The sequence below is a fragment of the Hemicordylus capensis genome, chromosome 2 (assembly GCF_027244095.1).
Source record: "Hemicordylus capensis ecotype Gifberg chromosome 2, rHemCap1.1.pri, whole genome shotgun sequence".
Taxonomy (NCBI): Eukaryota; Metazoa; Chordata; class Lepidosauria; order Squamata; family Cordylidae; genus Hemicordylus; species Hemicordylus capensis.
Genome location: NC_069658.1, coordinates 148,341,280 through 148,366,847, shown reverse-complemented (window position 1 = coordinate 148,366,847; position 25,568 = coordinate 148,341,280). Strand labels below are relative to the sequence as shown.

Genomic DNA, 25,568 nt, shown 5'->3' with positions numbered 1-25,568 from the left:
GTGGTGGGTCGAGGGAAGTTACGTATTTATCTCCCCCCACCTGTGCCCCCATTGCACACATGCTCAAGCAGCTTTATTGTCTCTGCGTTAATCCTGTCTCTTTAATACGTGCAAATTGAATGTGGGCAATTTTTTGGAATGAATTTCTTTACTGAGGAGGAGGCTGGCGCAAGAAACAAGCAGGCTGGCGCAAACAACAAACAATATTAAAACTATTTTCCTCTTAGAAATGCTTTAGGAAAAAGTTTGCTTTTCTTTACTAAAATCTTCACCTTTCTTCTTTATCTTCTCTCTCTCTCTTAATGTTCTGGCTCAAGTACCTTTTTAAATCCCCACAGATTTCCATGTCTAGTTGCTTTTAAACTAACTGACCTCTCTGCTCCCTAATTTGTTTCCTATATTTGTCATGGCTGAAACTGGAGGGGGTGGGGAGCTCTTTGCAATTGCTGCAGGCATGTACCAGGCACAGGCAGGCAGGCGCGTTTTCCAGCACTTGAAGCCAATGCTAAATACATAGCATTACAATTCTGTTCTCAGGCGTCCAAATTCTGTGCCAAGAAAAGAGGAGCCCTGCAACCTATATCCTTGCATGATTTTATATTTTGTGCTAAGTCTGCCACACCATGGAGGTGCACAAGTTCCTCTCCCACATACCTTCACAGAATGTGTGGAGGGATGAGATGGACTGTGTTCGCTGGCCCTGCCCAACAACATCACTATGTCTGCCGGCCCCAGACTCAACATCCATGGGTTTATTTCAGCATTTGAAAAGGAGCTTATGTGCATAGTCTTTTTTTCGGGACCAAAGCAGATGTGACATGAATCATGTCATTGACCCTGGCATGCTTGTGTGTTCAGGCATGCTTGTGTGTCCCCCCCCACACACACCCCGCCCCCATAAATAGCATGCATGGAGGGAAATGAGTGAACAAGGCTTTTTTCCCCCGTCAGGCACCATCACACAACCAAATCTGAAGTATGAGCATAGCCCCTAATGGGTAGTTGATGCGCCTACAGAACAGACAGCCTAGAGCGCCCATCTCTGTGAGGCCAGGCTGAAAGCAGCCTGTGCCCACACATGAGCAGGTAGCCCAGGTATGGAAATATAAGGGAGTGCTTGCTCCCAGAACCTTGGCTAACAGCTGGGTTTAAAAGCTGGCTAGGTGGCCCTGGCCCAGGCTGGGTGTCCCTAGCCCTGGTTAGAGTGTGCATGAAAACAGCTTCAGAGAGGGTCTTCTCTGTAGCTGCATGAGTTATTTATTTGTTTTTATCTGTTTTTATATTTGTGAACTGCCTTTACGGGACAAAGTAAATGGCTTGTATTTCGGGGCACAGTTAAGGTTGTATTTTGGGGCACAGTGTAAGGTTTTTGGGATAAGTAGACACTGGATCACCAGGGCCAGTTGAATGGGCACTGAATGGAAGAGGGGAAGGAGCCAGGACAGGATGGGTAAGAGAAAAGACAGAGAGGCCGTTCACACAATCAAAACCTGTGTTCTACCCAGGTTTGGGAGCTGTGTGTGCTCCCAGTTGTGTGGAAGCAAGGTAGGAGGGAAACCGGAAATTGGGAGAACACACACCTCCCAAACCTGGGTAGAACACAATTTTTGATCGTGTGAATGACCTCAGCATGTAGCCAAAGCCATTTGGGAAGAGCCATATTTTTCATATGTATGTCAGCCATTTGGTGGGCATCCTACCAGTGTTTAATCATTCTCTGAACATCTTTAGGGCCTGATCTACCCAGACTCTTTCTTTTGAGGGCATTTAGCCTTGTCGGGATAAAGATAACAGACCTAATTTTGGATGGCTGCGAGAGAGAGAGAGAGAGAGAGATCAAAGAATTATATATTTTCATCCTCTGCTCAAGGCACTTGACTGAATTCTTTCCTGCAGATTTTCCTAGGTTATTTATTCCACTGGGGGAAAGTTGAAACTCACTAAATTATGCTTAAAGTGTGAGAGAGGAAATTAACTAAGCAAGCCAGGAGATCCAGGAGATAACTTTTGTGTAATGTGTTTCAGTTTTTAAAGAAGATTTTGCTGAGTGTGCTGAGAGTATACTGAGACCCAGGCAGCAATAACTGGCATTAATAATACACTTCAAGTGTGCAGAATGCTTCTTGTACACTGTCTGAAGTGCTGATGGGCAGCTGAGACTGAGATGGTGACTTCCCTAAATACACCTAGTGGGCTTGTGGCTGAGGTCAGATTTGAACTAGGAACTTTGCCGTCTGTACTATCTAGTTACGAATAAACTGGAGGGCCATAAGTTGCCTGCTCCAGGACATGATGGCTATATGGGAGTTTTTATGAAAGAGTGCAATAAATGCTATCATATGAGGAGCATAATCATGTTCAGTGGATATCACATTTCCCTCACATTCAAGGGAAGGAGGATAGCTGGCCTCGGGGTAGCAAGCATGAATTGTCCCCTTTGCTAAGCAGAGTCTACCCTGGTTTGCATTTGAATGGGAGACTACATGTGTGAGCACTGTAAGATATTCCCCTTGGGATGGGGCCACTCTGGGAAGAGCGCCTGCATGCTTCCTGCAGAAGGTTCCAAGTTCCTTCCCTGGCATCTCCAAGATAGGGCGGAGAGAGACTCCTGTCTGCAACCATGGAGAAGCCGCTGCCAGTCTGGGTAGACCACACTGAGCTAGACGGACGAGTGGTTTGACTCAGTATATGGCAGCTTCCTATGTTCTCTGTCCCTAAGGCTGCAGTGTTTTGTGTTTGGAAAAACACAATTTCCCCTCCAGGTAGAGGACTTCATTTCAGCTGCAATTGAAAATGTGTGCACGCATGAGAGCCAGTCAGCTGGCACAGCCAGAGAAACCGTTGCCACCGATCTTAGATGTCTGCTGTCTGCTACAGCAAGTGGTGACACGCCTGCCGGAGGCAGCCAGTGGGCATCACTGCAGCCAGCCTTCCGTATGTGTGTGTGCGCGCGCTCTCTCCCTCCCTCCCTCCAGCAACTAACTTCTGTCCTTTGTCTGCTCCCAAAATGGAGGAGACAAAGCATACATGTTGGCTGGAGGACAGAGAGACAGATCAGCCAGTGATGCTGAATGATGCTACTGGGAAGGAGAGAACTGCCGATCAGCACGGGGCTCCCAACCCAGTGGCGAATCTGGTGGCTGGGGGCATGGTCAGTGAAGGGGTGGGGTGGGCCAGCGTCACTGCTCAGCTGGCGAGCGGGGTGGGTGGTGCCAGTGTCACGTTGAGTGGCAGCCCTCCTTCACCCATCCCTGAAGACTTGGCACACCGCTTCTGAAAGGCTGCCAACCCCTGGACGAGGAGGGAACATGTTGTTGCCATCAAAAGCAGCAATCTCAGTCGCTGCCTCTTCTCCCAGTAATGTGTTGCGAAACAAAACATATGATGCGCTGCCAATCACTCTTGAGACACACTGACCCTACTCCACTCCACTGGCTGCTTTTCAGTGGAATGCGGAGACTCTGGACACAATGACGTATATCGCACATTTTATTTTACTACATGTCAAAATACATTTTGTAGCAAGCAGCCACGTACAACATGGCTGGCTAATTTATGTGTTCCTTTGCTTTTGTTCTGTTTTGTTTGGAAGCTCTGTAGAACTTTTAGCATTGGAACACTCCTCCAAGAACTTTTTTTCAAAGCAATAAACAAGCAGAAGCCTAGCCCTGCCAAAATTGCTCTTGTTGTTTCTAGTTTCACTGGTTTTTAAAAAATAAATTACCTGATGCTGGAGTTAACTTCTAGGTAGAAGATAAGCAGAGGTAGAGACAGAAGAACAGCTTGAGTAGCAACTCCTCACAGTTTTTCTTGGCAGGGAAGGAAAGACAATTCTGTGGGAAGAAAAATACATATTGGGGATTGAAGATATAAGCTGTTACGTTTAGCGGAAGAAGTTCAGTAAAATGAGGGGGATGCTGCAAATGCTTTGGGGAAATCTGCACTGCTGAGTTTAAGGGGGCGAGATCAGTATGGTTGTCCCTCCTTATGCAAGAGGGATATTAGGCTATCATCACTGGCTGACATCTTGACTAAGCAAGCACCAGCACTTCCTTTAAAGCTCTGCTGCTATGCAGGCATTGCTGTTGCGTTCCAGATTAATGCAACACCCAGGGAGGTTTTTTTTTACCAATCTCCCCTGCCCCGGAGGTTCTCCCTGCAACTGGGAAGTAGGTCCCTGAGGGTCTCACAGCCCTCAGGGACCTACTTTGAGGTCACAGGGAGTGCTTCTGGGGACAGAGGGAATTGGTTAAAATTGCCCCTTCTCTGTGGAGGTGCTGCATTAAGTTTGTAGCACAGCAGCACCAGTGCTTCATAAGAAGTCTTTACAACAAAGTAGTGAGAGAGCTGTCTTGCAGCATAATGTGTTTTTTTAGTACAAATGCTCTACTTGCTAAATCTAAGTGCTAGCATGAACTGCGGTTTTAAAAAGTAAAGAAAGGTTGAGTTGGTGTTGACTCCTGATGACCACAGAGCTATGTGGGTTTCTTGGTAGAAAACAGGAGGGGTTTACCATTGACTTCTCCCACACAGTATGAGATGATGCCTTTCAGCACCTTCCTATATTGCTGCTGCCCAACATAGGAGTTTCCCATATTCTGGGAAACACACCAGTGGGGATTCGGACCAGCAGCCTCTTGCTCTCTAAGCAGGTGACTTCCCTGCTGCACCATAAGAAGTACTTACATTTCTATCAGTGCCTTTCTTTGTGGGGAGATGAGCTACTTGTGTGCTTGTTATGAAAAATGCAAAAATGAGTTTTCTGCAAATGGATTGGGCCTCATGGTGCCCACTCATGACACCACTAGCTGGGCACTATGAAGAGTTGACTTTGAGGTGAAAATGCACTGTAAGCAGTTGCAGAGGCTGCATTGGTTCAGCTGCTGAGATCCTGAATGGGAGTGGTGGGGGATGGACAGGGCTCAGCTTGTGGACTTATTAATATGAAGCTTTTTATTAGGGATGTGCAGAACTGGTTTGTGATCAAACTGGTCTGCTGCAAACCAGGCTGTTTCGAGCTGTTTCATCACGAACCGCTTTGAACCAGTTCAAGCTGGTTTGACCGGCCAAGTCAGTCGGTTTGACCGAACCGGATCGTGGAGCAGTGGTTCAGTCTGAATTCGGACCAAATCACCGCAACAGTCCATAGCAAGCAGCCCTACTTTTTCTCAGTGCAGTCACTTCACATAAACAAACTGTGAAAACATGGTTTGTATTGATTGATTGGTTGGTTGTTAAATTTATACCCCGCCTTTCATTAAGAAAATCCTAAGGCAGCTCACAATAAAATTTTAAAACACCATTATAAAAAAGACACATTAAAACATTGAGCTAAAAAATATAAAAACAAATCTGATTAAAAAAAAAAATTAAAACACAAGCATAAAAACAGTACAAAATACAGTACTGTATTTTAAGTGTATCTGGGCTCAACCATGACAAATTTGTTGAGTGATTGCTTCACCTTGAGCACTACTGAATCAGTTCAAACTTGTGTTTATTTTGTTCACAGTGGTGTGTTTATTTTAGTTCACTTTCTCTCCCCATTCCAAGGGCACGAGCAAGTAAGGAGGAAAAGTACTTAAAAGTACTGTGAGCCCTTTGGGGACATGGTACCATCTTCTTGATGTATTATTTATTTTTCTATGTAAACTGATTTGAGAACTTTGGTTGATGAGTGGTATATAAATGTAGTAGTAGTAGTATTGTGGCTAGGTTGAATGGGGTGACTCCACAGGGAGTGGCATCTGGGTTCTTTGGTCCCAGCCACACAGTGGTGACTCCACCCCTGGAGGGAGGACTTTACACTATTGAGCTATTCATGGACCACTATTCACAGTTCCATGTATCTGCGGTCAGAGGATATGCACCTGACCTCAATATTCATGGTTAAACAAAGGTCTAAAATTCACATATCCGTAGGTCCTAGTTCACTAGAAATGACCTCTGAGGTCATTTCTGGCCACCATTGTGCTTAAAGGAGCTATTTTGTGGCTTTTCTGTTAAAAATATTTTTCCCCTGCCATTCTTCGTAGAAAATTGGCTGAATTGGCAGATTTGAGGGCCATTGCTGTACAGCTGGAGGCCCACAGAGCACAGTATGGCACTTTATTCCAATTATTTCTGCCAATTTTTGGGGGGCCTTTTTTCTGTCTTTTCTCTCTCTCCAGAAGCCCAGCCCAACAATTCCCATTCACTCAATGACTCATTATCCGCAGTTTCGTTATTTGCAGAAATTGGCAGGAACAGAACCCCTGCAGATAATGAGGTCCACCTTCATACTATTTTAAGACAATGAAGAGCAATGTGAGATTCCTTACAATAATTGTGAGTTGATGTTGATGCTTTCAGCCCACCCAGGGTTTCAACAGAGGTTTGTGGAGAAGGCAGGATCAGTAAATACTTTGGCCACAAAAACATGCTTCCTCCAGGTTAGAAGAACTGATCATAACTTTAAGGTAAACTGGTCAGGAAAAAATAGTGAATGGCAGGCTTAAATGAGCTTTTTGCCCCTGCATGTCTGTGCTGCTGCTTCTATAGGCTCAGGATGAAATACATAGTAAGACAGTTCACACTGTCATTAAACTGGGTAGGACAAATTTCTTATCCAGCTTCAGGAGCTGTGCACCCTCCTGATTTTTGATTGTGTGCTAGCAAAAACCTAGGCAGGGGGAGTAATCATCTGTGAGATGGGAATGCTTTCCCTCCTCCTTTGTTAAAGTGCTTGGTACGATGCTGCCTATCACTCCCAGAAGCGATCCTCATGATCGCTCCAGGAGGCTACCCCCTTCTGCGGGGAGGAAGCCCGAAAGCGCTTACCTCCCCGCAGATGATCGCTGCCTCCTCCCTGGGTGGCCAGATCAACCGCCCACGTGATTACTGGCTCTGTCACGGAGCCAGTTGGGGTGGTGAGGATTGGGGCCCGCCTGGCCCCCGGAAGTCCCAGAATGCCCTGTGCAAGTTCACGGGGCATTCTGAGGAGCCCCCTGATGCTGGGAGGCTTCTTGTAGCCTCTTAGTCAGGGGGGTCTCCTTGTGAGTCACTGCAGCACAGAGCTGCGCCGTGGTGACTTGTGATCAGGGAAACGGGGTTAGCGGCACACTATCTCAGTTAACCTCATTTTTGGGGAAGGGTAATTAGATGGGCTACAAGCTGGGAGCCGTGCAGCTCCCGATGCGGCACACGACAGTGGAAAACCATCTGGTCTCCCCTAGCCCGGTTTTCCACGGTTGTGAGAATAGCCTCCCAGACTATCATTGTCACTCCCCATTCCTCCTACCTAGGTTTTTACTAGCACACAATCAAAAATCAGGAGGATGCACAGCTCTTGATGCTGGGTTGTCCTACCCAATTAATGATCATGTGAACTGCTTTCCTGTATGTTAACATTTATTTCTGGTACTTAAAAAGTTCTTTTTCTCATATTAGGATGGAGAAGAAACGTTTAATCGTGCAAAACTTCTGAACGTAGGTTTCACGGAAGCTTTGAAAGAATATGATTATGACTGCTTTGTATTTAGCGATGTTGACCTGATCCCTATGGACGACCGAAATACCTACAAATGTTACCAGCAACCCAGGCACCTCTCTGTGTCCATGGATAAGTTTGGATTTCGGTAAGAGCTCAGTTGCTAACCTATATCTGAAACTAGCACACAATCATATGGCAATGTAGCTTTTTATATTGGGTGGTTTAATAACCGGGGGATTTATAGCCAGGTGGAGTACCCATACTGCACTTGGAGTACTCTTTTCCAAGGCTGGCCAACTTCCCTGTTCTCAGACAGTGACCTGGATGCCAGAAGTATTATCTGCCACCACTTGCTCATCCTGCAGGTTGACGTAGTGGAACGTAACAAAATCTGGGGAATTGTAGGGGAGCTGGCCATATAAAAGGTGAGAAGTCCAATGAGAAGGTAGTAAACAGCTATGACTATAGAAGGGGTATAAAAGTAATAGTATTGGATTGTACAGGGAGTCGTCAGAGATCTGGGAAGACCTTGTCTTCTGAACCAAAGTGTCTCTTCTGAGGTTGTGGCCAAGCCTAGAGTGAGACTCCTCAATCATTTAAATAAAAATCTTGCACTCTTCTATCCTAATGCATCTATTGGGAAGGCAACTGGGAGGCAGGGTTCTTAACATTTGTACTGAAACAGATTATCTGATATTAATTGATATTAAGGCTATTCACACAACCAGGTGGGCAGGAGGGGTGGTGGTGGCAGGATGAACCTATCTTTCCGCCAGACGACAGTGGCTGGATTCTTCAGCTCGCCGCCACATACCCACACAATCTGCACTGCTCCTGGCAGCGCAGATCAGTGCAGGCCGAGACTCGTTTTCCCGACCTCCATGAATCCCATAATGCACTACGTGATGAGCGTAGAGCATTGAGGGATTCCCCTGGGAGCTGGACACTCTAGGCACCCAACTCTCTGTACGCTCAGGCTGTGTGCATACACATGTTCCCAACTCCCGGGGTTAAGGGTGTGCTGACACCCTTAAACCCTGACTAAAGGCTGAGGTTAAAAGTCGGGCTACCCGCGAGGGCCGCACTCATCCCAGCAGTGCACACGGGCAGCCAAACCCAGGCTGGGCTGCCCTCGCTTGGGTTTGACTGCTCGTGTGCACAGCCTCATAGTTTGTTTAGATTTGTGACCAGAGGTGCTGTCTAATTTCCTTGGTAGTAACAGAAACCTGTCTTATTAATGACCTTTCTTTCTCCCTTCCAGCCTGCCTTATACTCAGTATTTTGGAGGCGTTTCTGCTTTAAGCAAGGAGCAATTCCAAAACATTAATGGTTTCCCCAATAATTACTGGGGCTGGGGTGGCGAAGATGATGACATTTATAATAGGTAAGTCCCCCTTGCCTCTGTTTAATGTAGCTTTCTTTCGTTGTCTAGATAAGTTTGTTTTTGCAAACAGAGGCAAAAGTGCCTCTGACCGCAAAATATCATGCACTTGTGGCTTTCTCCTGTGTGTAATATATGCTGAGCTTTCATGGTTTTGTTGCTGCAACTATGCAAATAAGAACTTTGTCTTCCTTGGAACATATCTCCAGTTGTAGCATTTGTGTTACCAACCACCGCTTCACCAACCCGAGACTTCCTTTCCTGCTGTTGTAGCACTTTAGCATAGCTATCTAGTAGATGTGGAAGATTACTGCTAACTTGGAAGATTACTGCTAACCCCTGCTAACTTGATAAAAAGCACCTTTTAACGTGGTGATTCTCTTTATTTAGCAGGGGGAGAGTAACTGGCCCTATCCACCCCCAGCACAGTACTTCCAGTGACTGTTGCTGGGGTCTATCTTATGTTTCTTTTTAGATTGTGAGCCCTTTGGGGACAGGGATCCCTCTTATTTATTTATTATTTCTCTGTGTAAACCGCCCTGAGCCATTTTTGGAAGGGCGGTATAGAAATCGAATTATTGATGATGATGATGATGATGATAATGAGTGAATGAATGTGGCTTGACCAAAGCTACACATTGAGTCCTTGGCAGAGTTTTGGCTCAAACGCAGGACTCTCAAAAACTAAGAACACTTCCAGTGGCATCTGGCAGCTTCCCATAACATAAGGCTCTAAGAGGGACATATTGAGGCTGTTCTCACCCACAGCCTAACCCGGGCTCCGGAAGGCGGTGCGTGAGAACCACCAGGATTGGGCAGTACCGCCTAGCCCAGCTTTTTAGCCTGACTCCCTTAACCCAGCTTTTTAGCAAGCGCTCCTTTAACCCGGACTACCTGCTCATGTGCGAGCATGGGCTGTTTCCAGCCCAGCTGCAGACAGAGACGGGTGCTCTTGGGGGAATCCCCCAATTCATCGCACGTATTACACGGTGCATTGTGGGATTCCCGGAGGCCGGAACAAGTCATTCCAGCCTCCAGAGCTGCATGCTGCACCACCCAGCACTGCTCGCATGGGAGCACGATCCGCACTCCCAAAACAAGAACTTGCTCGTCTGGAGGGAAGGTGAGTAAAACAAGCTTTCCCCCACTGCCCGCCGCCCCATGTGAATGGCCTCATTTTATTTCTCAGTTTGCACATGTTCCAAACGAATCCTTACAGCACAGTCCTGTGCATGTTTACTTGGAAGTAAGTTTCCTTGAACTCATTGAGAGCTGCTGTAGTGTAGGGGCGAAGAGTTATACTGATCTAAGAGTCAGGAAGTCCCTTGGTTCAGATCTCACCTCTGCTATAAACCCGTTGGGTTAGGGAAGTCAGTATTGTGTTAAGCCTCAGTCTCCCCATCTGCAATAATGGGATAAAAGACTTACCTTACAGGATTGCTGTAAGGCTTATACATGTGAAGTGGCACTCAAAAGTGCCATACAAATGCTAAGCATTACTTTTACGACTCCCTGGTAAGCGTGTTTAGAGTTTCACCATTAATTAAGCTTAGAAATGGAAAAATAATAGTAGCCATCACTATGGTGATGGGAGACAGGACAGTGTACTGTGGTATATTGCTGGGCTGTGTGTCCATGTGAAAAAGAGAAATCTTGCAGTCAGGCATTGCTGGCGAGTGCCTAGCCACATGAAATGAAATCTATACAAATAAAACTACTACTACAGGATGACCACCTACATTGCTGTATGACTTGGCAACCTGGCCAACGTCATACCTAGTATGGTTGCCATACTGGTTGTCTACATGATGCATAAGGCAACCAGTGCTACTGATTGGTCAGTGCTGCTATGCATGTAAAAGCCAGGCCCAACAGTATTGGGCAGGAGTGTCATTGCACAACTACTTAAAACAGCGTATGCAACCTTGCACAATGTAACTTACACTGTAAACTATCTACGTTCCATTGCACAAGTGTGCACATGTGATTTTAGTTGTACAACTAAGAACAGAAGAACAGCCTGGCTGGGTCAGACGCAAGGCCTATCTAGTCCAGCATCCTGTTTTACACAGTGGCCCACCAAATGCCTCTTGGAAACCCAAAGGAATTGGTGGAAGCTGATCTTGTGATGCCGAGCATGAATTGTCCCCATTGCTAAGTAGGGTCTGCTTTGGTTTGCATTTGGATGTAGTCGCATGTTAACACTGTAGGATATTCCCCTTAGGGCAGGGATCCTCAATGTTGGGCCCCCAGATGTTCTTGGACTTCAACTCCCATAATCCCCAGCCAAAGGCCACTGGGCCTGGGGATTATGGGAGTTGAAGTCCAAGAACATCAGGGGGCCCAATGTTGAGGATCCCTGCCTTAGGGGATCAGGCCAGAGCTCAGTGGAAGAGCATCTACATACTTGCATGAAGAAGGTTGCAAGTTTCCTCCCTGACATCTCCCAGATAGGGCTGGGGGAGACCTCTTCCTGAAATCTTGGAGAGCCACTGCCAGTCAGTGTAGCAATACCGAGCTAGATAGACCAATGGTTTGACTCAATATAAGGCAGCTTCCTATGTTCTTACATTCCTAACACCACTGGGACCAGCTTTTATGTGCATAACAGCGCCAGACAATTGGTAACACCAATGTTGCCTTGCACATCATGCGGCCATGAGCGTAGGGTCTGTTGGACAAAGGGGGACAAATGTCCCCTGGCCCAACAGCTCTGAGGGACCCCCAGGGACCCCCAAGGCAAGCCCCCCCACCCCTAAGTCTCCCTCTTCTTCTGCTGCCTGTCTCGGAGTTGTGAGCTAAGCAGCCTGCTGGACGCTTCCTTCTTCCCCCAGCCCCTGCCGATCAGCTGCTCCCGCCAAGCAGCTCTGCATGGAGATCAGGGAGGAGAGACAGAGAGGACCAGACTAGTCTAGCAGCAAGCAAGCAATTCATTACTGTCTTCAATCCAGACTGTTATGGCGCGGGCAGCAAAACTTATGGAGAGTGGTGCTTTTGGAGCAGGCGGTGAAGGCAAACCAAGCAATTAAATCCAGCCGAATCATGAGCAGCTCAGAGACAGTAACAATTGGAAATAAAGGGAGTGATCATGATGTTTGTCATGCAAAGATAATAGTTAGGTGCGTTATCAGGGCTGGGCACAGGAGGAGAGAATCAGACTGGCTCCTCCAGCTCAAAGAGGGAAAATAAAACAAAAAAGGAATCTAAATGTAAAGTTTGCCTCTCTAGTTGATGCACAGCCCTTTTGGTCAGCTTTCCAGAAGAGGGTGAAATCATGCCAAGCAGGAAGGCGAGAGAATTCCAACCACTGCTGAGGGATTCCCCACAAAAGGTTCCGTGAAACTTAGGTTCATGGGTCGGCTGACTCATCAGCAGCCCTTTGTTTTGTTTTATTCATTTACAAGGAGCCTTTTAAACATTTATTTTTAGTATCAGTTCTGCCATTTATTGAAATATCCAGGAAATCAGCCATGAGCCATGTGTTACAAAATAAATGCACCGTTTTGTGGGACTGGCCCGAAAAGAGAAACACAGCAAGCTTTAGCTGTCCTTTAAATAAATAAAAAATATAAGGTGTTTCTGCTTTAGAGCAGAAGTAGGCAACTTTGGCCCTCCAGCTGTTGTGGAACTACAACTCCCATCCTCCTCAGCCACAGTGGCCAAAGTTGCTCACTCCTGATTTAAAGGGTCCAAAAGGTTGCCCATACATTACCTTGCCATCCTATTGCCATCTGGTGAGGTAGGTGAGGATTATTACCCCCATACAGAGATGCTCTTACCCTTGAATATTGTTGTTGTTGTTGTTGTTGTTTTTAAATTGCCTCCTTTGCTAAGCAGGGTCCTCCTTGGTTTGCATTTGAATGGGAGACTACATGTGAGTGTCAGACATGGGTGTGGCAGGCAGGGCCTCCGCCAGCCCGCAGCGAGGGGCCCATTTAAAAACCTCATCCCCAGGCCCACTCCAACATTGCTACGCCCCTGATGTAGGTCACTGAAACTCTATTACTATTCCTGTGAGGGTTTGGGGTTGTTGTTTTTAGGACTTTCCTGCCCAATCAGCAGCCTTATACTGCACGAACAAGTCACCATCAGGGAGTTATAATTCTCGTGTGATTTGCCAGACTGCAGTTATGGGGCAGTGATTTAGAGACGCAAAAAAGAGGATCAATGCAGCTATGCCCCAGACTGTGACACCCAAGAAGAGAAAAAAGAACAGCTGCTAAGACTCTTATGTCTATTTTACTGATATCCCCAACCTGTTCTGAGAGAGAAATCTTTTTCAGGGGAATGCTAAGTATCCTTGCAGGCCAGTTTTATGGCAAACCTCTATCAAACTGCAGTAGAAAAAGATTTTTAAGAAGCAATATATTTTTTTAACTCAAAGCATTTTGAGAATAATCATAAAAGAGGCACACTGATCCCAGCAACAGTGGTTTAGAACTCTTATTTGACCAGTGGGAAGGTCAGGTTTGATGGAGCAGATTAAAAAAAACTCTCTTACACATCATGAAATAGTACATTGCTGTTCACTTTTCATTTTAACCCTGGATGTGTACTCTGTGCTTGATTAAGCTGAGAAAATCCTAAGTGCATGGTTGCTCTGGAATGGGAATGAAATGTGTTCTTATGAATGCACAGGGGTGGAACACCAAAAACCTTTGCATATTAGTGTAAGCAGAGTCGTCGTCATTATTTCTAGGCACTGCGGTCGGTAACTTACTGGGGAAAGTGGAATGGTTACATCTTATTTCCATTGTTCTAAGCCACTCTTATGCACATCTATTATATTAATCCTCGTAGATGTGCCCATGGGGATGCGTCCTGGCAACCCAGCAGATTGGCTAGGCGGCGGAGGCTCTCCGGATTGGCTGGGTGGCAGAGGCTCACAGGAGGCCATTGGCTGCTGGAAGCGGTGGCAAAGAGGAGGCAGCGGTGGGTCAGGCGGTGGCATCAGGAGGGAACGGGCAGGGAGGCAGCGACAGGGAGGCAAGGCCGCGGCGGTTTCAGGCCCGGCCGCGGTGGCAAGGCAGGGGGCAAACCGGGCAGCGGGCGGACCATGGCTGCCAGCCCAGCCAGAAAGCTGGGCATGCCAGCGTGGGAGTGTGTGACCCAAATAGCGCACAGGTGATCTGTGCGGGGTTCGCTAGTTACTTCTATTTCAGGCCTGTTTTCTCATCTTGGCTCCTTGTCCTGCAGTTGCACAAAGAGTGAATGAGTCATATAAGGTTTATTACTGAAGTGACCAATTTTCTACCTCTGACATAAGAGTCTGGCTTCATTGATACTAATACAGCCTTACATATAAACGACTAACCAATACAGTGTTGACTAGTCCATCTGCCCTCATATACCTGTATTAGTTATTGGTGATCTGTAAAGAACAAACTTTTGTAATACTTCCATGTGTGTTTGCTCGGAAGCAGTTCTTATTTGCCACAGCTGACCAGGTGACTGGCTACATCACAGCCTAAGCTGGGCAGTAAAAGGTTTCCTCCTGGCTCCTGGGCATAAATCTCAGCTAGACTATCACACCTGCCTTTATTGGCTTTCTTACTGTGGCATATTTGTGAAGATCTTAACTATCTTGTGTTTTGGCCACAAACTGTACTATGGATTTTAGCCTGCAGCCACTTGCATCCAAAGAAAGCCAAGAAATGTTGCTTGTGTATTGGTTCCCTTTTCTTGCTGGCTTCCTGTCACACTGACCTGACAGAAAGTGGAAGATTGAGGGACAGAGCCTGACACTTTGCATTAGGGATGTGCATTCCAAGTTCCGACTTGGAATGGGTCAACTCAAATATTTGTTTGCAAATAAATGACTCTTGTTGGCCCTATGTAGCTTTCAAAATATAATGTTCTAATATAATGAGAAGACAATGTTTTTCCATTGAAAGGAGTTCTGTTGTTTTTATTTTAATGTTCATTTTACCTCCACCACACAGGAGATTTCAAGCAGCATGTGGCTTGAGGTCTGCACTTGTAGCAATAAAAACCCCTCCATTTGTTTCCATTTGCAGGTTGGTTTTTAAAGGCATGAGGATCTCCCGCCCAGATGCTGCGATTGGAAAATGTCGAATGATTCGCCATTCAAGAGACAATAAAAATGAGCCCAACCCACAGAGGTAGGTCTTTCTCACTATATTTTGTTGACCAAATGCACATATTATTCCAAACAATCGTATTCTCTTTCTACTCTCTTCTTTCATCTGATATTTAAATTTTTTGTTCTTAATTCAAGTACAAGTACAAAAGTGGTCTCCTAACATGTTGGCTCTTTGGGCTATTTTTTAATTTTTAAAGTCACTTCTTCCTAAAAAGAAGCCCAAGGCAGATCTCAACAAAACCATAAAAATATAATAAACTAGTTATTTTAGGCCCGTTAAATTAACGGGCGCTAGGAGAGTTGTGCGCTCTGGGCCCCCCGCTGCCATTCCCCCTCGCGCTGCCACCAGCCTGCATGCCGCAGGCGGTCTCCCCGGCCGGGCAACGGCCCCCGCCACTGCCGGCCTCCCCTTTCCGGCTTCCCCTGCTGCCTCCTCACCCCATCCATTGGCGGTGGTTTCGGGTGGGGGGGTCCTCTTTCCCCTGCCCGGCTTTGGCAGTTCCGCCAGGCCTCGGCCGCGGCTCCACCGCCGCCGCCTCGGCCAACTTCCCCTGCCACCTCTTCCCCCCGCCCAGCTTTGGCGGCGCAGCCAGGCCGCGGCTCCGCTGCCTTGGCCGCACCTTGGCCGCCACTTCTCCTCCTCCAACATGGCCGCCGTGTCTCTGCGGCCGTATCTTTCTCGGACGTTCTGGGCATGCGCTCCGCGCATGCCCAGAACGGCTGAGAAAGACAAGGGCACAGGGACACGGGATCACACTCAAGGCTTTTATTATAGAGGATATATTAATAACAAGCATACAGCAGGTACAATAGAATGCGAATAAGCAATTGGTGACCTGGGTGCTCATTCTGACTCCGAGGATAGTCCCTGATCCCAAGTGAGCTCTTCCCATGATACACTGCAACCACTTTGTTCTACATGAACAAGACCCAGGGAAAGAGCTGTTTAATCTCTTCCACCACCTGAATAGAAGCTTTTTATGGTCCTCCCCTAATGCTCCTCAGCAGTTCATTCAAAGGGTCCATTTATACAGCTGTCAAAATCAAGTTGGTCTGATACGAAGTGAGATGGGCTAGAGAGAAAAGTGTTAGAAGAGATGGAGCACAGAGCGATAAGGCACGGGGAAGTTCACACACCCCTCGTCTGCCTGCATCTTTTGTTGTAAACAGTGGCCACTACCCCCTCCATTTTAGAAGCAAACAGGGCAGCCATGTGAGCAACAAATGTGGCTATCTCCTTCTTGTCTAGTTTGACTCTTAGACCTAAATTCGAGTAGACACATAAGAGCTTCTTTGTGCCCTTTTACATTCTTAAGTATTTTTAGTTGTTGTTCTAATGGAAGATGTCTATGAAACTTGGAACCTGTTTTTCTGCTGCTGGTTGGTTTAGTCAAAATAGTAGGAACTTTCACATGACCATTTGGAGGGTTAAAGAACTCCTGCCTTGGTAGCAACACACAAGCAGAACCTCTGTTTGGGTCAGCAAACCCAGGAAGCACACAATTCAGCCAGACATTGGGAGCTGCAAGCATGAAAAGTCCTCCAAGGCCTCCCTGCCTTCTCAGCATGGTTTGCACTGCCAGTAGACTGGAAAGTCTAATTACATCAGCAGCTGCCCGCTGGCCACAAAGGAGCAGGAGTTGGGCCCAGTCCTACTGAAACAGCTGCATAGATTGGATCATAGAGCTTGCTTTGCAGAGTGGCACATCTATGGTCAGCAGCCCCTGTAGCCACAATTCTTTATTGTTTCCCTGGCTGCCTGTGACCCGATGGCCTAGTAAACAGGGCAAATGGATCCACATGTCCAGTCAAGCTCTCATTTCTTCCTACCTTGGTTATGAGCAGATTACAGTAACAGTAACTGCTTTGCGCAACCTGGGTTGAATGGAATTTTGTGAATTCACACAGCCACACAAAAGAGGGTAACCTAACTTCTACTCTGATTGTATGTACACCTGTCTTTCTGTGGTACTAATATGGTGCCCAGTCCTTCATTTAACTGAACATTTGACCATGAAACACTTCATCCTTATGAAAAAGAATTAACCAACATTGACTTTTGAGAGAAAATGAAGATGCTGATTGTAAGTTGATACTGTATTTCTCAAGTGTGGATCTCTTTTGTGTCCTCAGGTTTAACAAAATTGCACAAACAAAGGAGACAATGAAGTCTGATGGCTTAAACAGTCTGACATACAAGGTAGTAAAAACTGAGAAACTCCCTTTGTATACAAAACTCACAGTGGATATTGGATCACCAAAGAGCTAGTGTTGGAGAACTGCAATGGAAGATGTGGAGAACTTAACCAGGCTCTGCTCATCCTATCGGAATTTTATACCTGCTGTCTTTATTATAGTGAACAAGAGAAATAATGCCTTGTTTTGCCATTCCATGGCCCTTCAGTTGGCTGGACAATGAGAATTTTAATCCCAAACTTTTCTGTATAAACCTTTCTAGCTCTTTCTCTCTTGTTATGTGTCACTTTCAATATTGTACATAGATGTTTGTAAATATGTCTGTTTTCAGGGAATGGTGGAGACTGGTGAGCACAATTCACCGGGAAGGTCTCCTGTGCAAACCTCACTGAAAAGAATGAAACTTTTGCAAAAGCACGTATGCATTTGTAGAGCTCTCATTCCTTTCAGTGGGGCTTGCACAAGAGACCTTCCAGGAGGATTGTGCCTTACATGTTTACTGCAGTACTCTCCACTTTAAGTAATAGTTGCACACAGCCTGGGAAATGTTCCTGCCTTACAGCTCATTTATATATTCTGCAGTTATGGGCCATTCCCCTTCTACTCTGCAATTTGAATTTCAAATTAGATAACATTTATAAAAATTCAGTACTGTTATTACAGTAAGAAGGACTGGAAAATGCTGCTAAAGTTGTATGAGTTTACATGCTCTGATGTATTTTCCCTCAGTGTAGGCAGAATCATTCATTCTTGCCTAATTGCAATTGAAATAACAGGTTTTTAAAATTGTGCATAGCAAAAGAAAGTGGTCTTAAATTTTGTTCTGTTGGCAGAGGAGATTTTAATAATTCAGGCCTCTTTGCTATAAAATAGCTTTCTGTAGCAAAAGTACTTAGACTCTGAGCTAAAGTGCAAAGTACTGTTCACTTGTACGTTGCAGGGAAAACTCTCAGTCTCATAACTGTGCTTCCTTACCAAGAGGAGATAGTAAGAAATGCACTGGACTGTACCATAGTTGAGTGCAGTTCAATCTCTTTTGCCACTTAAATGAAGTCCCCCAGATTTTCAAAGATTTTCATACTGGCTTCAGATATACACCGTACAATCCAAATCATATAATGTTCCCTCTCCATGATGAAGTGAATGGGCAGGCGTACACATGAGCCTGAGACTCTAGGCCAAAACAGGTCCAATGCAGGCCATGGGTAAAGTGTTCTGCACACATCACATCATGTTTAAATGCCCTTTCTACATGGATCAGCCCACTCACATGTAGCTTTAGTATGCCAATAGCACATCTGCCTAGGCCACCAATTGCTGGCGTGCTGAGGCTGTATGCAAATGGGCCAATCCACAAGGTAAGAGCATTTAAATGTGATGGGGTGTGTGTGGAATGCTTATATCAGTAGCCCACATCACATCTGTTTCAGTCCTTAGAGCTACAAGTTGCAGACGATCTGTTGTCCCGCGTCCCAGCTTCCAGGTATCTCACAAATGCACTGCGCATTGAGTATGCTGCATTGGGGGATTCTCCCAGGAGATGGGTGTTCTTGGTGCCCATCTCGGTATTTCCCCTGGCTGAACGCAGCCCGAGAAGACACAGGATCCCGGCGTCTGGGTTAATGGCACGCTGGCACCGTTAGCCCAGGCTAAAAGCCAGACTAAAAAGCCGGGCTAGGCAGCACTGTCTCCTGGGATCTGGGCTTCCGTAGCCTGGTTTAGGCTTCGTGTGATAACAGCCTCGTTATGTTACTCACATGGCAGGTAGCTCTGCTCTGCTTCTACAGAACTAGGACTGTGCATCACATCAATAATCAGTTTGATAATCAGTTTGATTCCAGAGAATTGTTCCCCTGATTCCAGAGAAAAGTTTTCCAATATTGGCAGTTGATTTGATGCCGTACTGAACTGCATCAGTATTGCATTGAACAGAATTGAAAAGCGCGGGTGGGCTTACCTTTACTGGAGAGAGCTGGCTTCTTTGAAGAATCCAGCTGCCTTCTGGCAGCTGCAGTAACAGCATTTCAAAACGATGCCTTTCCTTTCCTAGTACTGCCCTGTAATGCACCAGGAAAAGAAGCAGCGCTGTGATGTTGTGTCCTTTTCCTGGTGCATTACTAAATGGCCATGCCCTGTAGTAATAGGATGTAACCATTCTCCCCCACCCCTGAACAGTTGTGCCCTAGTAAAAGGATGTAACATCATGACTTTGCTTCTTTTCCTGGCACCTAGCCTACTTCACAGGGTTGTTGTGAGGAGAAACATAAGTATCTAGTACTTATTAGTACTTAGTACTGGGCTCCTTGGAGGAAGAGCGGGATATAAAATGTAGTAGTAGTAATAATAATAATAATTAATGGGGCAGTACCAGGCAAGGAAAGGTGGCATTTTGAAATGCTGCAGTTGCTGGGAGGAAGTTGATTTCCAATGTAGTCTTGATCATTGTTAGCACCAGGCAAGAATAGTTGAGATTGAGATCAGCTCAGTAACAGGGCTCATGCACAGCCCTATGTGGGGGCAGGGACATTGATTTCCAACAGCAGATTGCAAGTGGAGCAGGGAATTTGAGGGAAAGGAGCAGGGAATATTAGCCACAGGAGCAAGAAACCTAGCCAGCCCACACCTTCTTCCATTTAACAAGCAGGTGTTCAGCCAAGAGTGAATGTGATGCACCTCCCTCCTTCCCAGAAGCGCAGGGGTGGGGAAGCCAGCTTTTCTAGCTACTCCTGCTTGTAGGGACTGCTTATGGAGGGAGCCCTTCAGCGTTCTATACAATCAGAGCAGAGTTACATACCATGTGAGTAACATTATGTGCAGCTCGGCTTTTATACCAGACTGAGAGTTCTCCCCAAATACAGAGGCGCTTTTACCCCTGGACTTCGAAGTCCAGGACCTCCATGCCCCCTGCCCCCCACCCGCCAAATGGTATTTAGTCTGTCCTGGGTGGTGTGTTTTGTGCCCTCAAGAACCTCTGTGTTCAAAAATGATGCTTAACTTGCAGCTGGGTGGGGAGTGCTCCAAAGGCCTTTAGAAGCAGGCTCCAAAATCACCTAGGTGCAGCTCTGCCCGAATATAAGGAGGGAACAGGTCTTTGGTGTGGTAGAGCCTCATAAAAGTGAGTGGCAAGCTGCAGTTTTGGATGGTGTTGGGCATTGCTGTTATTGGCTGGACCCCCAGTCTGCAGTTGGAACATGCAACTAGAAGCACATGGAACCAATCCCTGAGAACAGAAGGTAGGATGTAGCAGAGGAGTTTCATGAGCCCACATTGCACCATTCTGTTTGTAGAAAATGGCACCCATGCACAGCCCACAGATGGGCAGGGTTTCAGGGCAAGCACTAGCCATAGATAGCTGAAGGGTTTGGGTGCACTGGGTAAGCACAGCAAATGCCCTGTTTGGAAGCACCTTATTGAGCAGGGGGAGTAAGGGTTCACCTTTTATTTTTATTTTTTTGCTCCACCAGGCAGCCTAAGCCCACACTGCCTCTGTAAATCGAAACAGAAAGGGTGAGGCAGTGACCCAGTGGTGTAACCCCACTGAAGTCAATAGAACTACAATGTGTAATTGCTCAGTGAAGCCTCTTTGTTCTTGGCACTGCCTAAAATACAACTGGCGTAAAATTAAACATCCTGACCGGATTGCCTTAAAAATGAATGTACAGTTTCAGTTTGCTTTATACTGTTACAGTGCAACCTCTTTCTCAGTAAGGAATGGCAAATATTGTAGTTTGCAATTGTGGGATCACAAAGTGGCCTGTTTTAAAATGTCTTGTCAGATAAGTTTACTGCTGTAAAAGCCTAAATATTGTATAAATGTCAAGCAAACATTTATTTTCCTTGCAGTGTTGTATGTAAAACTTGAAATGTCCTGTCATTGTTATTATTACAACATGTTAGTAAGATATTATGGAGGAACATCTATAAAAACTAATTGTACCATAAAGCAGCATGTTAACACCATCAGTATAGCAGGCAAAGACATGTTTAAATCATACTAAAAGGGGGTTTATGCACTTCATTATTTTTTTTAAGCCACCCTTGTGAGCTTGCCTGTACATTCCATGGATAGGTTGGGACTTAAAAGTGTGGCAAAGTCACACCTTCTGTATTGATTAGTATATCTTGAGTGCTTGAGAGTTTAGGTCAACGTCTCCAAATCTAATTTTTTTTTTTTTTTAATCTGAGTGACTGCATACCTTTGAAACCTCCAGCCTGCTTGGCTATTGTATCACTGCCCCCCACCATCAGATTGTCCATGGGGAAAGATTGCAGGGTTGCTAGATTGTCAAATTGTAATCCCTGTCCTAGAACCTCAAAATTCTTGGGTTTTGCTCAGAACATACTTTTTTTCAATATTTATTTATAACTGTATATTGTTGGGGGAAATAATATCTATATTCTACTTTTACATGGGTTTCCCAGTAGTCTCCCATTCGGGGGACGGATCCACACCTGCTTAGCTTCAGCTATGCTTAGAGTGTCAGGCACTCCCAAACCATTGTGGGGCCTGCTCAGAACGGCTCATGTATGGTGGGGAGGCTTCAGCATTAAGCCTTTCCTGCACTCCCTCCTCTTTCTTTCAGAAGCACCACCCTGAGCCTCTTGACCTCAGCTAAGTGCCTTGGAGGAACATGGCTGCCATATTTCTAAGCAATTCTTACCTCAGGCAGCAATGGCCGGGCCCAAGCATGTTTAACCCCTGGGTGCAGGGTTATCCCCATTTCTGCCCTAGTGCAACCCACCCACCCCCTTCAGAGACAAAACAAAATAAAACAACTCCAGTCTTTTCTGCTTCACTTCCTCCGGAGCACTGCCAAAGGGAAAGCTGTCCACAATTCACCATTCTAGACAAACTAGAGGGGGAAAAGCTTTCACTGACTCATCTGCTATTGCAAAATAGGCGTTGCTTTTGCAATGAGAGAAGACACACATGTGGCAATTTCCTGCTGGTTTGGGGGCAACAACGGCAGTGAAGTAGAGAAAACCTACCTCTTGGTCTAGTTATCCAGAACATTCTTCTACTAATACTCTTGCTTTGAGGCTTGCCAGCCATGCTAGGAACTGCTGTCATAGTGCCTTTCCAATAAACAGCTGGCGCTACAGTTGTGCCACAGGGAGCAATCCTGAATCTCTCTGTTTTCATACATGAGCGCAAACGGTCCCATATGGAATGCCCTGATTCTCATATACAACAATTCTGATGTGTGTGAGAAAGGTTAGAGCAGGTCCCACTCACTCACTCCCTGTCCCCCGGGGCCTGTTCCCCTTTCCACAAAGAGAACTGAATGACCATAGTGTGCAATTCCACATATATCTGAATGCTGGATCCCGCCCCCCCACCCCCCGAGCTTTGAAATAAAGCCATCTTTAAAGACTGAACATTTCCCAGGAGATCCCATATCTAGAGAATTTTGGTCTGGTGATTAATCTCTTCTTACAGTGAGAGGAGTTGGGGAAGGAAGGTACAGTATTTTCTGGAGCGAATACAAGCTGTGAATTCCACATACTGAAGCCCTGACTTGTGTGATTTGTTCTAATTCGACTGAATGAAGGGGGAAAGGCACACAAAGAATGTTCACATGCTTTTATTTAGCTTTATTCTGCTGGGATTTTTATGGTCTTCGAGATTCTTTGTTGTTAGTCTTCATGCATGTTCAATTTTCACTCTTATTTATTTAAATGTACAAGCCAAATACATGAGCCAAATGCTTAGCCTTTCACTATTGGATATAAAACCAGAACTAAAAAACAGGCAGAATTCAGAATAAGTTAGTCATGACTAAACACTATTAAATAAATGACAAACTTTTCCCATTAATTTCAATGGGAAAAGACTAACTTAGTCTGTATCTTGCCCAAAGGTCTATAACTGGAGATTTATTTGTCTCCCTCCCCCCGCTACCCACCCCTCCCCCCATCGCCTTTAATTTCATGTTTGGACAGGATTGCAGTCACTCTAGAAATGACTCTTAGCTTGAGAGGTCAGTGAGGATATTTTGAAATAAAAATTTCAAGATTTGTTACCAGCTAGACAGATTTAGAACGAGGGGTCTGTTGTTCAGGTGTTTGTTACCATGGAGGATTTAGACCCAGCAATTATTTTTGGGTACTCTCCCACTCCTCTGGTGCCATCTCTGTCTGAATGCAGTATCTTTCAGATAAGCCCAGAAAAAAATATGGGAGGAGTTCAGTTGTGGAAGCAGGAGATGATTGTGCTCAAAGGCATGCACTATGGCCTGGATCAGACATATGTTTTCATTGTAGTGGTGAGGTGGGCATTCACACACCCAAGACTGTTTCTAGGAGGAAATGTCAACTCAGTCCATAATAAATTAACAGGCCCAGCAGGCAACCTGGTGTGTGTGCGTGCTTTAGAAGCATCGGCTTCTTGTTCTTATTCAGTGGCTCCCTATTAATAATTCTTCTTTAGATCCAGAATGTAAAAGAAATGTGGGGGCGGGGGAGCATGATTAACCTATTGCCAAAATTATCTGTCTCTTAAGTTTTAGAGAGCTACCAGAGTGCCCATCCTTTCATAAATATGTTAGTATTTTTTAAAATACGCAAAAGGCTGGTCTTGTGGTAGCAAGCATGACCTGTCCCCTTAGCTAAGCAGTGTCTACCCTGGTTGCATATGAATGGGAGACTAGATGTGTGAGCCCTGTAAGATATTCCCCTCAGGGGATAGAGCCACTCTGGGGAGAGCAGAAGCTTCCAAGTTCCCTCCCTGGCATCTCCAAGATAGGGCTGAGAGAGAGAGTCCTCGGAGACTCTCTTGCAACCTTGGAGAAGCAGCTGCCAGTCTGTGTAGACAATACTGAGCTAGATGGACCTATGGTCTGACTCAGTATATGGCAGCTGCCTAAGTTCCTAGGTTGAAGTCCTATGACTTTCAGAGATATGAAGACAGACAATCGTTTTTAAACGAGCTGAAAGTTGTTTTCGCTTCCCATGGTGTGTGCAGGAGCATCTTCTGTTCCATTGTTGCCTCTGATCATAGGCTGTTCTCACAAGCAGCCAAGACTGGGCTAAGGAAGCCAAGACGGGACTTGGCTGCTCATAAGAACTTCCAGGAGGCATGCAGCTGCCTGTGGCATCTTGGTGGCCAGCCTGCCTCGTAAACGAGGTCCAGGAGCGAGTGCTCCCTTAACCAGGTTTCCCTGATGGTGTGGCTGAAGCCCTGATGGGTGCCTACCTATCGCTGGGGGGGAACCCCACAATGTACCGTGCACCCATGCAGTACATTGTGGGATTTCCGGGGGCTGGAACGATGTGTCCCAGGCCCTGCGTCAGTGTGCTCCCTGGACTGTCTGGGCGCATGATCCACATGCCCAGACTGTCCTTGGAGATTGTCTGTGGGGGAAGGCGGGCCTCTGTAGCCTGCCCTGTCCGCCCGGTTGTGAGAATGACCTTGATGAGTGCATGAGCAACTATCCCTCTCTCAAACCACTTTTAACTCTGAAAAAACTAGCACTTTGTTGGATTTCTGTAGACATTTAAAATGCTGATCAAATGAGCTCGAGCAGTTATGCAGCCTTCTTTGTTCTGAGCTTTGTGTAAGCTCAGAACAGTAGAGTACAATATTCTTTATATCCTACAGATATACATACTATGCAAGCAACTTTTAAGTTGCCTAAGATTACTAGCTTTGCCCTATATGTGTGCATGTGCACAAAGATCAGGAGAATTACCATAGAAACCACATTTGGTTATTGGATATGACGTTTTAGCTCTCGGCATCAAAGATTTTGACAAAAGTGCCTTAAAATTTGTTAATAGAAGGGGAGGAAAGGAGGGATTCTCTTCTTAGGACAGCATTTGATAAGATGTTGCTGTGGACTGATTTTTGTCTTGTTAAGTTTCAACATTAAAGACATAATAAAAGTTGGTGTTCAAAACCACAAATTGCTTCTGCTTTTGTATTTTAATTCTTTGGTGCTTTCCCCACCCCACTTCATGATTTCTTTGTAAATAATTGACTTGAGTTTCTATTTAAGCTGTGAGACTTTGTAGAGTACAGGAAGCCCTGTTCTTTTGCACTGAGGGGACAATGTGGTGTGTGATGTTTCCCATTCCAAGATTGGCAGTTCTGGCTGAAGTTGGGGCTCCTTTTGACAACACCTTTTAGTGATGTGAGAAACCACTAAAGTGTGGCTTGTTCCCACACCACTTGGCCTGAAGTCACATGGGTGGCGTCCATGCTGCAGCTTCTTCCTGGGGCACTATTTTGTAGTGGAGAAAGGGGCAAAAGTTTCTGATACTTGTGGGGGCGTGGGGAGGAGTATATTCCTACTTTTTACAGTCTCCAGGAAGAGGACTGTTTGTGTGTAAAGTAGGGGGTGCAACCAAAGGGGAGAGCTTTGGATCTAGCCAGCCCAAAAATTTGGGAGTCAGACAATGGACACTTGACAAAATTA

General features: G+C 45.8%; 1 protein-coding gene across 2 annotated transcripts in view; it reads left to right on the top strand.

Moving 5' to 3' along the window:
* The window catches only part of B4GALT1 (beta-1,4-galactosyltransferase 1), a 65,588-nt gene extending 40,529 nt beyond the window's left edge, over positions 1 to 25,059 (top strand). For both annotated transcript variants that reach the window (XM_053297836.1, XM_053297837.1), the window contains exons 3-6: positions 7,429 to 7,616; positions 8,733 to 8,855; positions 14,870 to 14,974; positions 17,089 to 25,059. In XM_053297836.1, the coding sequence (XP_053153811.1) occupies positions 7,429 to 7,616; positions 8,733 to 8,855; positions 14,870 to 14,974; positions 17,089 to 17,224 (552 nt within the window). In that variant the 3' untranslated portion in view covers positions 17,225 to 25,059. The remainder of the gene's footprint in view (positions 1 to 7,428; positions 7,617 to 8,732; positions 8,856 to 14,869; positions 14,975 to 17,088) is intronic.
* The last annotated feature ends 509 nt before the right edge of the window (positions 25,060 to 25,568 follow it).